General features: G+C 41.6%; 1 protein-coding gene across 4 annotated transcripts in view; it reads left to right on the plus strand.

Moving 5' to 3' along the window:
- The window catches only part of syk (spleen tyrosine kinase), a 24,558-nt gene extending 23,008 nt beyond the window's left edge, over nt 1-1,550 (plus strand). For all 4 annotated transcript variants that reach the window (XM_082156851.1, XM_082156853.1, XM_082156854.1 and 1 more), the window contains one exon: nt 678-1,550. In XM_082156851.1, coding sequence (XP_082012977.1) covers nt 678-750 — 73 coding nt within the window. In that variant the 3' untranslated portion in view covers nt 751-1,550. The remainder of the gene's footprint in view (nt 1-677) is intronic.
- The last annotated feature ends 14,763 nt before the right edge of the window (nt 1,551-16,313 follow it).

Consider the following 16,313-nt stretch of genomic DNA (forward strand, 5'->3'; position numbering starts at 1 on the left):
GGATGGGTAGAAGGGTGGAAGGGTGGATGGATGGATGGATGGATGGGTGGATGGATGGATGGATGGATGGGTGGATGGATAGATGGGTGGTTGGACGGACGGACGGACGGATGGATAGGTAGGTGGATGGATGGATGGGTGGGTGGTTGGACGGACGGATGGATGGGTGGATGGGTGGATGGATGGATGGGTGGATGGGTGGGTGGATGGATGGATGCATGGATGGGTGGATGGATGGGTGGATGGATGGATGCATGGATGGGTGGGTGGATGGGTGGTTGGACGGACGGACGGGTGGATGGGTAGAAGGGTGGAAGGGTGGATGGATGGATGGATGGGTGGATGGATGGATGGATGGATGGGTGGTTGGACGGACGGATGGAAGGGTGGAAGGGTGGATGGATGGATGGGGTGGTTGGACGGACAGATGGATGGGTGGATGGATGGATGGATGGATGGATGGATGGATGGATGGATGGATGGATGGATGGGTGGGTGGGTGGGTGGGTGGGTGGATGGATGGGTGGGTGGGTGGATGGATGGATGGGTGGGTGGGTGGATGAATTGATGGATGGACGGGTGGATGGTTGAATGGATGGGTGGATTGATGGGTGGATGGGAAATGTTGATTTGGCAATCCATTGATCAATAATAATGTCATTCCTTTGTTTCTGTAGGTCAGACGAGAGACCTGGATTTTCTGTAGTTGAACCCAGATTGCGGCATTACTATTATGACATATCTCAGTGATGACATCATCCAGACCACACGCAAAATTATTCAGTGCGGTACTGGAAAACAGTCAGTTGGTATAGGGTGGTATAAGCATAATTTGTATTGACTTGAACATATTTTAGATTTAGATTTTTCATGATACTTTTTGGTCACCCCCCTCCCCCCAAATCATCCTCATCATCATCATCATCATCATCGGTATAAATTCTAATTAGATCATTGGCAGCATTTCATCTATTTCATGTAAAGCAATAACTTGTATCATGTCATGTTTTTTTAGCAACTGTACAAATTGGCTTAATAAGCTTAAAATGCTTATTAAATAGTTGGTTTTACTTCTAAATGCATGTTTATAAAGAACGCCAGTGTGCTGTGTGTGAAGCGGACTCAGTATTTCTTCTTAATACGCTTCAGATGTCAGAGCAATACCGATCAACATGAGGATAACCAGTCAAGAGCCAGACATTATTCTCTTTCTTTGCCCTCCCTTTCTTTTTTGTACCCATTTAGTGAGTTTGTTCTTCGATTTAACTTGTTCTGTATAATGGGGCCTTTACTGGGTTTCTGTCTTTATATCTTGCTGCCAAATTTTACATTTTTTTACATTGAGTTTACGTTTAAAACGTGTTAAAGTGTTAAAACAAGCTGTCATTCATTCTATCTCTGAACATTGTTTACTTCACACCATCAGATACAATGTAAGCATGTTCTGCATATCATCTGCTGTATGCACTGATCTATATAGAGTTATCATACCGATCAGTGACCGGATGCCAGTCTAGGCAATTCAAATGTGACCTTTTAAAATCTTTTAAGATTGTTTTCTCCATGTTTCTTTTGTCCTATGTGTTTTTGCACAAGCTTGATAACTGAACAGCATGGCATGACACATTACAATCTTGCTCTTCCTGCTTGATAATATTGATGAATGATGCTGAGCAAATACAACATGTACGGCCGCAATACGACTGTCCAATAATGCTTTAAAAAAATAAATGAGCATTTAAAAAAATAAAAACTGTGACAATTTTCTTGGATGCACAGTAACATGAACTTACAGAAATAAAATTGCCTTGCAAAGTTGCAATGTCATTTGATTAAGACAATGGAATAAAATAGATATTTCATATTTGATTAGGGGGTGTTTTAAGAGCTGTAGTTTGTTGCTTTGTTCTGAACAGGAATGAAATGGTTTTCCACAAACGTACAGGCTGTTGTTTGTTAATTACAATACTTGACAATGAAAACAAGAGAGATATGCTGATGTATGAAAATTTCATAAATACAACTTTAAGAGGTCATTTGCTGGACAGTCAATATTTGTGAATTGTCAACAGAGAATTCTAATGAAGAATGTTCATATGAACTTGCTGCACATCGCTAGTCATAACTGGTTTCTATAGAGATTTAGAATCTTCTGAAAATAATTCAGGGTCAAAATATGATAGAAAATAGCTTATTACGTAAAAATCTTGCTAACATTATTAGTGGACCTCATATAATTTTATTTAAAAAAAATGTTATGCAGTTCATGACCCCTTTTAAAATGAGTAAGTTATAATTAAAATGAATCAGTCAGGTCTTATTTATTTGACTATTTTAATAAAAAAAGATTTGTATTATTTGAAACATTCACTCAGAAACAGAAATTAGATAACAATCCTTTATCCTTAGATATTACAAAAGTTCAAAGCAAGCACTGGCTCTGCATAATATGACGATAAAGACTGTATAAAGTTATAAAAATGTTAAATTGAGAATGTGTTGAAATGTTACTTTAAAAAATGGTAACAGGAGAGTTTGGAGAACCTTTGCCCTTCATTTAATATTGTACATGGTTAATGTTGCATATTTTATGACATGAAGTTGATGGTGACATCAGGCAACAGTCTGAAACCCACTGATTATATAAAACCTCATTTTAATTGCATAGCCATATAATTATGGAACCCCATAACATGAAACATAATGAAGGGAGGAACACAGAACATACATGTTACACTTTGTTTTTTTTCCTTCAAGTGTTGCATAATAGCCAAATATTTTTAAATGAGATTAATTTGGTAATATAGATATATTAATCTATGTACGTGTTTTACTCAAGTCACTTAAACATAACATTTTCACGAATGTGTGGCTTGGGTCATGTTTAGCAATCATTTGCTTTGGCATTTAGCACTTTCTGGTATCAAGGTTACATCTAGGGGCAAAAGGTTTTTGTTTTTTTATTATTTTATAATATATAATATTAGTTTTGCAATTTCACACGGTAAAGAGTTGCTCAGCTGATCTCAGAGCGGTTGTTTTGGTTCAGATCAGAGTCAGATCGCTTTGTTCATAGGATTGTCTTATTTCTTGTATTGCTGCTAGATGGCGCTGTTCCTCCACTTTACAACACGACTGTCTCCCTGTGGCAAAGCAATGCTGCACTAACACACCTCGAGGGAAACTTGCTCAATCTGTAGAATCTTTAATATGAGCACTGTTTACTAAATTACAATAATAATAATAATAATAATGTATTGTGCTCAACCGGAATAGACCTTCCATAATTACAGTGAAATTAGCCTTTTTCCTAGTGACAATCCACTTATTATATTTATACAATTAGTGTTAGTAAGAGACGGTGTTGTGATTCATAAATATTTGTGGGCATCATAACTTTATATTCATTTGGATATTCTGTTTTCAACACAGTATGAAACAAAAGAGTTCATGAGTGATTAAACTAATAACATGAATGTCCTGAAGGCAATTAGATGGAGAGTTTGGTTATAATGTTGTTGAAAATATAAAAAACTGCTAACTGTGTTTTTTTTAGACAGTGATTTCCTATTACATTTCCAATTGTTCATGATTATGATTTTTAACAATTATTTTAGATTTCAATTAGAGCATAAAAAGTATTTAAGAACTGAGCATAACTAAACATTATTCTATAATAGTATATAATAGTTTAAAATACACTATAGAAAACGTTCTTTTATAAGATTTGGTTGATTTCCAAGGTTTTTCCAGGAATGGAAATCACAATCATGAAAGGTCCAGTTTTTCCATGACCACTGGGACCCTGAACTGGGGCTCTGACGCACACATGCAAAAACAAAAACTCACTAATGTAATTATCTACCGTACTAACACAGTTAGGTATGTGGAACATCTGGGCCTCAACATTCTGAGTGATATTTAGGTTGATCAGAAGATCGAGGGCAAATTTCAAATGGAATTTTGAAAGGCACTGCAGAAACTGGATACTTTGTAGGATCCTTCCAAACAAATGTGAGGAACTGGATGCAGAATTTTTTTCCCCTCAAGATTATTAACATTATTAACTATAAACTTCAGTTTGAGTTCTTTTCTATTTTACAGGATCTTAATTGTGTTTTGGAGGTCTCCTACAACATCACCTCATTTCTCAAAGAGCCTGAAATGGATCGATCAAACATTCAGTCTCTGTAAACCACTCTTTCCACGAGTCTACTCTGCTCTGATTGGTCAGATGGCCCAGTCTGTTGTGATTGGTCTACTCTGCTCTGATTGGTCAGATGGCCCAGTCTGTTGTGATTGGTCTACTCTGCTCTGATTGGTCAGATGGCCCAGTCTGTTGTGATTGGTCTACTCTGCTCTGATTGGTCAGATGGCCCAGTCTGTTGTGATTGGTCTACTCTGCTCTGATTGGTCAGATGGCCCAGTCTGTTGTGATTGGTCTACTCTGCTCTTATTGGTCAGATGGTCCAGTCTGTTGTGATTGGTCTACTCTGCTCTGATTGGTCAGATGGCTCAGTCTGTTGTGATTGGTCTACGCTGATCTGATTGGTCAGATGACCCAGTCTGTTGTGATTGGTCTACTCTGCTTTTTTTGTTCAGATGGCCCAGTCTGTTGTGATTGGTCTTAGGGATGTCCCGATCAGGTTTTTTTGCCCTCGAGTCCGAGTCATTTGATTTTGAGTATCTACCGATACCGAGTCCCGATCCGATACTTCTATAATACATAAAAAAAGAATAAAGAAGAACGAAAAAACAGATCCAGGATGTTCCTTATTTTTTATTTAATTCACCTTATTTTAACATTCAACAACTCTGTTAACAAACAGAGCACTTCTGTGAGGTAGCTTGAACAATCAAGTAATAAAGGGCTATTTATACTTCTGCGTCGAACTGCCGCCGTAGCTACGTCGTAGGCTGTGTGTAGCGCACGCGTACCCTTCGGCGTACCCTGACGTGCACCTCTCCAAAAATGTAACAACGCGTCAATTCTACGCGGACGCAAGCGCTGTGATTGGTCTGCCAGAACCCCTCCCTCGGGGTTTCACATGCTCCCTAGGTGCGCGTCAACGCGGACAACAACGCAGAAGTATAAATTAAAACCAACACGTTGCCTACGGCATATAGGCTCCGGCGTAGGTCCGACGCAGAAGTATAATGAGGCCTTAAATAACATAAATTCTTCACTTTTGGACTTTAGTGCAACAGTAAATATAAAAAAAGTCTAATATATAAACAAATAGCACCTCAACTTAAAATACCCGGCAGGCATGTAAACAAATAAAAAATAAAAGTGCCACAGTGTTTGCAAAGCCAGTAATGTGCTTTTAGGAACTGCACTCCTAAAGGCCTCATTATACTTCTGCGTCGGACCTACGCCGGAGCCTATACGCCGTGTTGGTTTTAATTTATACTTCTGCGTTGTTGTCCGCGTTGACGAGCATGTGAAACCCCGAGGGAGGGGTTCTGGCAGACCAATCACAGCGCTTGCGTCCGCGTAGAATTGACGAGTTGTTACATTTTTGGAGAGGTGCAGGTCAGGGTACGCTGAAGGGTACGCGCGCTACACACAGCCTACGACGTAGCTACAGCGGCAGTTCGACGCAGAAGTATAAATAGGCCTTAACTCTTACGGACGTTACCTCCCGATCAGGACTCGGAAATATATGTATATATATTCTCATTATTTTTTAACACATCTATAGTTATGCGGTGCCACAGAGTTACGCCGGTTTCACACTGCATGCGTTAGCAGAGCGTAAGCAGCGCGTATTTTTTTCGCCGCCCATGTTAACAGATACGCAGAGGTGGCGCGGCAGTGCGTAGCAGAGCAGAGCAGCAGTGTCGCGATCGTTTCGGCGCCGAGTCTTTTTTTGCTGCGCCGCTTACGCTGAATTAAAGTGACTTTAATTAAAGTGACTATTGTGTTTTAAACAGTCAATCAAATGACCAACAGCAATTTAAAAAGAAAACCAATGTCCAAAAACAAACTTGTTGCCAGAACAATAAAAACAAAGATGAACCAAAAGTTATATAAATGAAATTATTAATAAAATAAGCTTCTTGACAAGTCTTTTCTCTGAAATGTATTTGAAAACGAAATAAAGCAATGCCAACTTATCCATTATAGAGTACTCTGTCTGTACACTCGCCGCGGTTCAGCCGCGCGTGACAAACCCTGCCAGTGTGAAAGCAAAACGCGCGTGTCCTGCTCCTGCGCTGCTTACGCTCTGCTAACGCGTGCAGTGTGAAACCGGCGTAACTGTCATGTATTTGTCTCTTGTTTTGTGTGCAAACACATGGCCGGTTGTTTTGACTGTTTGCATTGTCTTGTGTTTTGCCTCGTTTCCATGTTGTTAATGTTGTATTAGCGTCACCTGTGATTGTGATCATGTGTCCTTACACGTCCCTTGTTTCCTCGTTAGTATTGATGTTCATCAGTGTCACCTGTACCTTTGTAATTATGTGTTCTATGTAAGCTCCCGGTGGTTGTTCCTCAGTGCTGGTTCGTCTTGTTAACATTCGGTTCTGTGAGTATTGTGGTCGGTCTGTGAATGTTCCAGTTCCGTTTTATTGTCAAGTCTAGTTATTGTTTGTTTGCCCCATCGTGGGTCTTTGTTTCTGGTTGTAAATAAACCGTGTTTTGTGAAAGTTACTGTCTGCGCTTGGGTTCTATTTAGTGTAACGTGACAGAACGAACCAGCCATTTTTTTAACCCAGCAGACAATAGGTTATGTCTTGTTTTGCCAGTAGCCAGTTGGGTGACCAGGAGCGATGGTGGCAGTCGACCATCGAGGACATGAGGAGGGGCAAGATTCCGTTTCCTCCCCAGGGAGAGAGATCCCTGGAGAGATATGCCCAGGGCCTAGAGGAGAAGAGAAATTTTACGCCGGAGGTCCTCCTAAACTCTTATTTCATCGCGGGGCTCAATGTACCTCCTCCGCTAGCTGAACGGCAGGGGCTGATCCGACGCCCGTTTCGAGAGGTGGTGGACCATGTGCGTCGACGGGAGCGGCAGGACCCCACGAGGACGTTGTCAGTTTCTGCATTGCCAGCGATCCCGGAGAGTCGCGTCCTAGCCACGACAACGCTTGGCAACCACGTTCTCGCCACTTCGACGTCTACGAAAGGTCCTTCAGCTTTTGCTACGGACATTGCTGGGATCTCGGTACCGATCCTAGGTCCGGCTATGGCTTCTGCACCGCGGTCAAAGAGGAGGAGGAAGAGATCGTCAGGTTCACCGTCTCAGTCCCTTCCTGGCTCCGTGCCGACTCTCCAGGTTGCTTCTGTCAGTCTGGTCCACGCTGAGGTAGATGGGAGAGTGACCAAGTCCAGCCCTGTCCCAGCTATGGAGTCAAGTCCTGACCACGCTGAGGTGGATGGGAGAGTAACCAAGACCAATTCTGTCCCAGCGAAGGAGTCTAGGACTGTCCACGCTGAGCCGTCTGTGGTACCTCCTGTCCCAGCTCCGTTGCGAGTGGCAACGCCCCCAGTTTTGGGTTCTGTATCGGCTCCTCTGCTTGTTGCAGCAACATCGGTTGTGTCCCCTGTGGTTTCCCCGATTACCCCTGATCCTGTTGTGCCCCGACCTGTCCCTTCCAAGACTGTACCTCATGTGTCTCCACCCAGAACTGCCCGGTTTTCGTGTCCTCAATCAGTGCCCATGTCCAGTGAATCCAGGACTTTTGTTCCACCCACCCACTCTGGACCTCCACCTATCTACTCTGGACCTCCACCTACAAACTCTTTTGTTCCCCCACCCCCCCTCCCCCCTTATGTGTTCTTTTTATTGTGTCATCCCGATCCTACTGTTATGTTTTCGTGTTTGCCACTGTTAATGGTTGTTATGTTTTGTTGGTTTATGTCTAGTTTACAGTTGGTTATGTCCCATGTGGAGCGTCTGGTAGCCGCTCCGTAAGGAGGAGGTTATGTCATGTATTTGTCTCTTGTTTTGTGTGCAAACACATGGCCGGTTGTTTTGACTGTTTGCATTGTCTTGTGTTTTGCCTTGTTTCCATGTTGTTAATGTTGTATTAGCGTCACCTGTGATTGTGATCTCATGTGTCCTTACACGTCCCTTGTTTCCTCGTTAGTATTGATGTTCATCAGTGTCACCTGTACCTTTGTAATTATGTGTTCTATGTAAGCTCCCGGTGGTTGTTCCTCAGTGCTGGTTCGTCTTGTTAACATTCGGTTCTGTGAGTATTGTGGTCGGTCTGTGAATGTTCCAGTTCCGTTTTATTGTCAAGTCTAGTTATTGTTTGTTTGCCCCATCGTGGGTCTTTGTTTCTGGTTGTAAATAAACCGTGTTTTGTGAAAGTTACTGTCTGCGCTTGGGTTCTATTTAGTGTAACGTGACAGTAACTCTGTGGCACCGCATAACTATAGATGTGTTCAAAAATAATGAGAATATATATACATATATATCCGAGTCCTGATCGGGAGGTAACGTCCGATTCCGATCGAGACATCCCTAATTGGTCTACTCTGCTCTGATTGGTCAGATGGCTCAGTCTGTTGTGATTGGTCTACTCTGCTCTTATTGGTCAGATCACCCAGTCTGTTGTGATTGGTCTACTCTGCTCTGATTGTTCAGATTACCCACTCTGTTGTGATTGGTCTACTCTGCTCTGATTGGTCAGATGACCCAGTCTGTTGTGATTGGTCTACTCTGCTCTGATTGGTCAGATGACACAGTCTGTTGTGATTGGTCTACTCTGCTCTAATTTCTCAGATGACCCAGTCTGTGTGATTGGTCTACTCTGCTCTGATTGGTCAGATGGTCCAGTCTGTTGTGATTGGTCTAGTCTGCTCTGATTGGTCAGATGACATTTCGTTTTTGTCGTGTTCCTTGCAGATTGGCTTCAGTGCCTGCGGCATTTTAGAATATGATGATCATCTGAAAATCACCTGAACGACAATATCATCCACGAACATGACATTATTGTATGCATGATAAAGCACTTCAAGAGGTCTTACAACAACTAGAAGCTGCTGGCTCAATATAGACAAGTGCCACTTCCAGCAAACCAGTCTGCTGTTCCTAGGTCGTCCTGTTTCAGTGGAAAGTCTTCTTCCTGAAGAATCACATGTACAGGCGATTCAAAATGCTCCTGTTGATTATATGTCATGTTTGCCCTTACCTGCTTCTCCTGCAGAACATGCTGTTGCTCCTGTTGCTGATGTTGATGAGAGGTTTCTTGCTGTAATTCTCTGTCTGCTGCAGATGTTGATGCTGCATGTGCTTCTTGCCCTGCACTAACCAAACTTCGAACACAGATTTCTAATGTTTGGCCTCCTTCACCCAAGGGAGAGGATGTTGAGTACTATAGTACTATAGTTAGTGAACATTGTGACGTTTTTTGTGGGCGCAGCTTAGGTGGAGGCAGAACGATTTCCCTGGCCGCTTCACTAACGCTAGTTAGCAAGTTTTGTTAGCTTGTTTTTTAACAATGAGTGGAGAAAATACAAATTTATCTTAACAGGAGAACTCCGGTCAATTTTAACATTGAGCTAATTTTTTTGTAAATTTGGAGTGCTGTCAGTACAGAGAACAACGACAAAAATCGGTGTTGCCTACACCATGTTATCCTCTTTTTAAAATTTGCACCCTGTTGACTTCAATGGGGCACGTTTTAAATCTGCTTTTAGCCTCTTAACATCCTTGATGTGTCATTACAAGTGCCCAGCCATTGTGAGTGATTCCTTCAGAGTGAACGCGGTGAATCTGACTGCAGTAGATGTGAAAGATATTAATAAAAATGAAGTTAATTCAGCCAGCGCACATACCTGTATTTTCTTCCTGTTTTCGGTCGAAGTCCACAGTAGTCGATTGTCGAGTTCACGCGCGTGATCATAGATACTAAACCTATGCGCGTGAACTCGACAATTGACTACTGTGGACTTCGACCGAAAACAGGAAGAAAATACAGGTATGTGCGCTGGCTGAATTAACTTCATTTTTATTCATATCTTTCACATCTACTGCAGTCAGATTCACCGCGTTCACTCTGAAGAAATTTGTAATTCCTTCAGTGAAGGAGGCGTAAAGAGAAATTGAGGGCGTATATATCTTTAGATCCTTATTACTATGTGCTGAATGGTCACGTACAAGACTTGTGTGGTACGATCTGAAGTTCTGCCGAGCCAGCGCCAAGGCCAGAAGATGACCATGTAAAGAGTGACATTACAGTGCAATTTTAAAGATGTGAATATTTTCTAGAAATAAAAAGTCCAGATACAGCAAATTTTTTAATTTATGATTATTCTTTCATACCAAGTCTAATCACAATCAATCACAACAATGTATATACAATCAAAGATGATTCACAAATAATCACAATATTTTAGAAAACATTATGCGATAAAATTTCAAATTCGAGCCTGTACTCCGTCGATTCTTCCCAACAACACAACACAGATGACATTTAAGCTCCTTATGTAGCCGAATCTGTGCTGGTTTGTATTGGCTGCCTCCAGTTTTCCCTTTGTTTTGACTCCAGCTAACACCTTGACGTAATTGTGACGTCAGCACTAAAATAATCTATAAACTGACTAGAACTGTCTGTTAAGGACAACTTCATCTTGCGAGGCTCACGGCTGATTGCAGCTGCTGCTCTTCGATCTGTGCTGGTCTCCAAAGCGCACAAAGGACATCAGCGAGAGGTGGAGGGAGGACCGTGATCTCGTGATCTCCATTGGTGGCCCGGGTCGGATACTCAGGTTCACGAAGCTGTCTGGAATGTATGCTGAATGTGTCTTCTCAATAACAAAACTGTCAAGTTTAAAGATGTGAATATTTTCTGAATATTAGTGATTCGACAAACCTGTTGTCGGATGCTGCAGTGTCAAATGGCCCGACTATATTGACAGCCACTTTCTACCATGGTCTAACTGGCTACGGCATCAGCTGGAGCGGTCCAGCTGATGCCGCAGCCAGATGGACCATAGTAGAAAGTGGCTGTCCATATAGTCGGGCCATTTGACACTGCAGCATCCGACAACAGGTTTGCTATACCCTTAACTGACTATTACAGCAAATGTCCTGAGGACTCCTTTACTCACACTGTCACTACAGATTCGGTGGTTTCGTTTCTATCAGTCTTCAGCCGCCATGCAAATCCATTGACTATAATCACTTGGTGACAGTGTTCAGTATACGTCTGCTGCTTTCTCTGCTTTTCTGGAATGAAGGAATATTCGTCACCATCGTTCCTCTCTTACCTACCTAGCAGATAATGGTGTTGTAGAGAGGTTCAGCCGTGTGCTCAAATACACTGTCCATCCAGCAACATCAGCCATGGACACCTGTGGTAACCGGCTTCTTTCAGGTGGACCATGCCTCTCCACATGCCTCAACTGGTACTACACACTTTCAGCTCCTCTATGGCAGGCTAATGCGCACAAAGCTGTCTATTTTGCTATGTGCTCCTGTGCTCGAATGACTGTTCGCCGAAGGGTCACAAAATGAAACAGTACACTGATGCTAGGCGGGGTGCTCGCACTCCTTGTTGTCCAGCAGGGGGATAAAGTGAGTGCATGTCCCTAAGGATACCGAATTTACCAGTCCTCTTACAGTTGCCAAAAGAGGGTGGGAACATGCATTCTTAGTGATGGATATCCATGGTATGCTTCCCATCACACTGCATTTCCATGCACACCAACAACTCTGGCTGAGATCACTGCACACTACACACACTCTCATACCACTAGACCTAAACATGATGTTCAGAATCCTCCTAGTAAATCTGATGTTCAACTCTGTTCTTAAAAAAGGGGAAATGTTGTGTTCATAAGTGAACTGTATTGTGGACTACTAAGTCTCAACTGTTGAAAATGGATTTCACTACTCCTGTCTTGTGCGGTTCATTGTTCAATAACTCCTGACAGATACCACAGTGCTCCTGAGTTTCATTACTTTTGGATGCAGGCCCAACAGAAGCCTTCACACCAGAGAAACACACAATCACACCACAGAGAGCAAACACATCCGGCCGCATGCACACACTCGCTAGCCTTCCGATCAAAGGCCCTCGCACACAGCCTGTATAGCAGTAATTTTGTAAGTGATGGGTTGATAATCGGATTTGAGAGGGAAGGTGCAAGAGTGCAAGGACCGGCTGCGGTTTTGAAGCATTATGGCTTCATGTATGTGTTTCTGTGGTTGGTTACAGCAGGAAAGAAGCTTTTTATAATGAGAAAAGCCACCAACATAGAGATGGCTCAGATGGGTAACATTTAAGGTCCTTTCACACTGGACGCAATTTTGACGGACGAATAATTCGCGCAATGGTTTTATTTTTTTGATCAGCTGTTTGTGTAATGAGCGCTTCCACACCCAACACGAATGTGCTGCGGCGAAAAAAAAACTTTAATTTTTTTCCGCTTCGATGTCGATTTCTTTTTACTTTTGCGGCGACAGAAAAGGCTTCAGCCAATCACATACTACAAGGACAACGATTTGAAAGACAATGTGTGGCGTAGCATTGCCAACCAACTCGGTTATCACGACTGTGAGTGTGTTGTGTGATCGTTTTAGTCGACATAGTCCTGTGCTGTGTAGGCTAGCAGGCTAAACTACATTTGGGATAGAAAGACTATTTAGGGCTGCTTTTAGATTAACTTATTATACATTCTTTGTGTGATATCTACAGTTTCTAGTCGAATGATTTTAACTTACTTCTTGTGTTACATGTAATGTGTATTGACATTACAAAACGCACAGTGTTTAGGCCCTGTCCCAAATGGCACACTCCGGACTTGTGGACTTCCTCAGAGTCCACACTTTGGTGACGTCATGTAGTGCAGACCTATAGGGCCCTTGGCGCGAGTCCACGAGGGCGCATTGAGAGGTATTTTTGGGACAGACTCGATCGGCATGCCGGAAATAACGGTCTGGTTGTTGTTGGACAGGAGAAATCACATTTTTGCGCTCCGACGTCTTATCTGCATGTCATCTACACAGCCTAATTTTACAGTTCTATATTTTGATATTATGCATATCACCTGGGCATTAGACAATAGTTAAATCATGCTTATTTAAATGATGTATACAGTTGTACATAATAATACATAATGTTCCATTTGAACTAAGATTACAATTTTAAAACAATTTAAACATATTTTTTTCAATTTACAGGTTTCAATATTCATACTATGTTTACATATGACTCAGTAAAGCCCTGCCATTCGGTTCTATTTATTTAATGAATCATAATGCGATCGTATTATTAAACACGCTATTATTATGTTTGAGACATCAACCACTGGTCGATGACCATAATGTTTGTATAAACTGTAGGTAACAACTGGTAAAATGTACATTTAGGTAATAAAAACAGTAATATTTTCTTCACAGCCATGTCAACAATTATCCGTGAGTGAAATCTCCTCCCATCTGTTGTCTGATTGGCCTTTCGCAAGGATTCCTGGGTAGTTAAAGTGCGTGGAGCCTGCATCTATGCGGGCTTCGTGGAAGACCGCTTCAAGGGTACAAAGCACACTTCAGAGCGGTAAAATGCTGAATGGGACGGCCTACGGACTCGTAGACTCAGCGAGCACGCGCAATTCAAGTCCACGAGACCGAAAGTCCGCATGAAGTGCGCCATTTGGGACAGGGCCTTTAGTTGAAGACGCAAAAAAACTGTGGAGAAACCTCAGGGACACCTGTGTGAGAAAAAGGAGAGAGGAAAAGGAAACTAAAAGTGGACATTAGCATACTCTCCTTCAGACTCTCTGTTCTTTAAGATTGGGTGCTCCCAAAACCTTCTTTTCTGTCTTTTAAAGAAAATGAAAAGCTCGTCTTCACTGGATGATGATGATGATGAAGTGTCCATGTTTTCTCAGCTGTCGGCGCGAAAGTTTTGGAATGTTGAAGCTCTGAACGTCACAGACGTCGCAAATTCGAGTCGCGGCTGATGTGAATGGTTTTGACGCGAACTATTCTCACACGAACTATTCGCTTTTTCGTTTCGCTTTTTCGTTACGCATCCGGTGTGAAAGGGCCTTAAGTTAGCAAAATGGCCTTTGAGTCAGGCGGAATTGCTCGTCCTTCAGTCATTTTCTGGTAACTGAGGAACAAAATTAAAAATGTTCAAGTCGAAGCAACAGAGTAGCGGACGTCCTGACACTCCATTTAAAACAGTTTCAAACCGCATTTTGCTAATTATTTGATCATTATTATAGAATTTAATTTAATAGAGTAAAATGCAGTAAATTTTTTAACCATATCAACTGAGAGACTGCATGGAATATTTATAGTCTGATTGAATGAAAATGATTTTAAAATGATTAATATATATATATAAAGCATCTCAAATATAGACATTCATATCAATTTTAATCTAAAACCTTAAAAAATGTGGACATGTAATGCATCACCTACACACACACACACACAAAAAGAAAACAAGAGAGAAACTAGGCCTCTTTCATTACACCTTTTATATGTGCATTCTGCATATTTCAGAGAAAGTGGAAGTAATTATGAAGTATTTACATATAGATGTAGGCCTACTTAAGTTCTACTTACTGTAAGTGTGTCAAAAAGCAAAATTAGCCAATTGGATTTAATATAAATTGAAACTATAATACATTACTATTACATTGCCATTAACATGCAATCAACAGTCCGAAAACATTACATTCAGTTTGCATAGATAGGCGGAAAGTAACGAATTACATTTACTCGCGTTACGTAGGCCTAGTTGAGCAGTTTTTTTTTTTTGAGTAGGCCTACTTCTACTTTTTAATTTTACTTTTACTTAAGTACGTTTTGTTTGAAGTATTGTAGGCTACTTCGCTGCATTTTAAATCATATCCGTAACTGAGTAATAATATCGCTCCGGAACTAACGTTAGTGCATTGATTGCAGGGCGGGAGATGCAGACCCAGGCACCAGCTGAGCTGAAGGCGAAACGCCATCGAATTATTTTATGAAGCGAACCATGGCCAGTATGGGAATACTTTGGATAATAATCATATAACCATAATTTAATGATACCGTTTATTTATTTAATGATTGATTAATACCATAAACTGTGATATTTTCTGAGATGTTATCATACCGTGAAAATCTCATACCGTTACAGCCCTACACGGGAGAACCCCCACCCCACCTCCGCTGTTAAATGAGTAACTCAGTAACTTTTACTCTGAGTAAATTTTTTATTTGCTACTTTTTACTTTTACTTGAGTAGATTTTTAGACCAATTCTGTTACTTGTAAAATTTCATTGAAGTAGTAGTACTTTTACTTGAGTAGAATATTTTATTACTCTTTCCACCTCTGCACTTAAGTATATTCTTTAAAAGTATATTATTTACATAATAAGTTTGCTTTTCACAAGGGACTGTAGAATACCTAACACTAGATTCACTGCCATTTAATTTGTGAATTGTGATATGGTGGTTTGTTGCAATTGTGACAATCCTAACCATTTGACCACCAAATTTCACATATTTCAGCACATAACGTCTTTCCATTACCAGATCAATGAGGGATATTGAACACTGAATATCAAGGTCAGATAAAAAAATCTGCAATACTAGCATACCAATTCAGTTTCATTTAAGTTCATCAAAAAGTTGCTGCCTTAAATTTTGAAGTACAATAAACTTGGATGTTTAAGTCATTTCAACTTAAATTACATTAAACTAACTTTAGAAAATGTGTTTTACACTTGGATAACTTGGATATCCATTACCAGAACAATGAAGGATATTCAACACAGATTTTTTTATTTAGGTGAAACAATGACACAATCTGCAGTACTAACACACCAACTCAGCTTCATTTACCATTTGCAGGCAACTATTTAAAGATTACGTTGCGCATTACTTATTGCATCTTAAAGAGCTCGATAAATGAGTTCCAGCTGCTATATTTGAGCCCCACAAATGCAGAGCGAAAGTGAACTAATACGCAACATTCATCAAAGCCAGTACGGTTGCTGGCGAGAGCTGAGAGAGAAAGGCAGGTCTCTTGTTCTCATCTGCAGTCGTTGAGCTCTCTGGCCCAACGGAAGCATCGGCCCCACACCTCACAGCAAGAGGAGAACCACCTTTACGCAACCCCCACACCCTGCAGCCCTTCCTCCTCGCGTTTCTGTGGTGGAATCGTCCTCGGCCTGCACTGGGACATCTGCCGGAAGCAGGTCACCCACAGTGGGATGTGCGTTGCCTGACACAGGCCCCTGCAGCTCAGGGACTGAAGCCACAGCTCAGGGTTCCCTGGTCAAGGCAGATCGCCTGCAGGCGTGTGATAGCAGCCGTCGGATCCTGTGCTGAGACACACAGACTGAGGCTATCACCGCA

The sequence above is a fragment of the Leuciscus leuciscus genome (genome assembly GCF_965113295.1).
Source record: "Leuciscus leuciscus genome assembly, chromosome: 24".
NCBI classification, from domain to species: domain Eukaryota; kingdom Metazoa; phylum Chordata; class Actinopteri; order Cypriniformes; family Leuciscidae; genus Leuciscus; species Leuciscus leuciscus.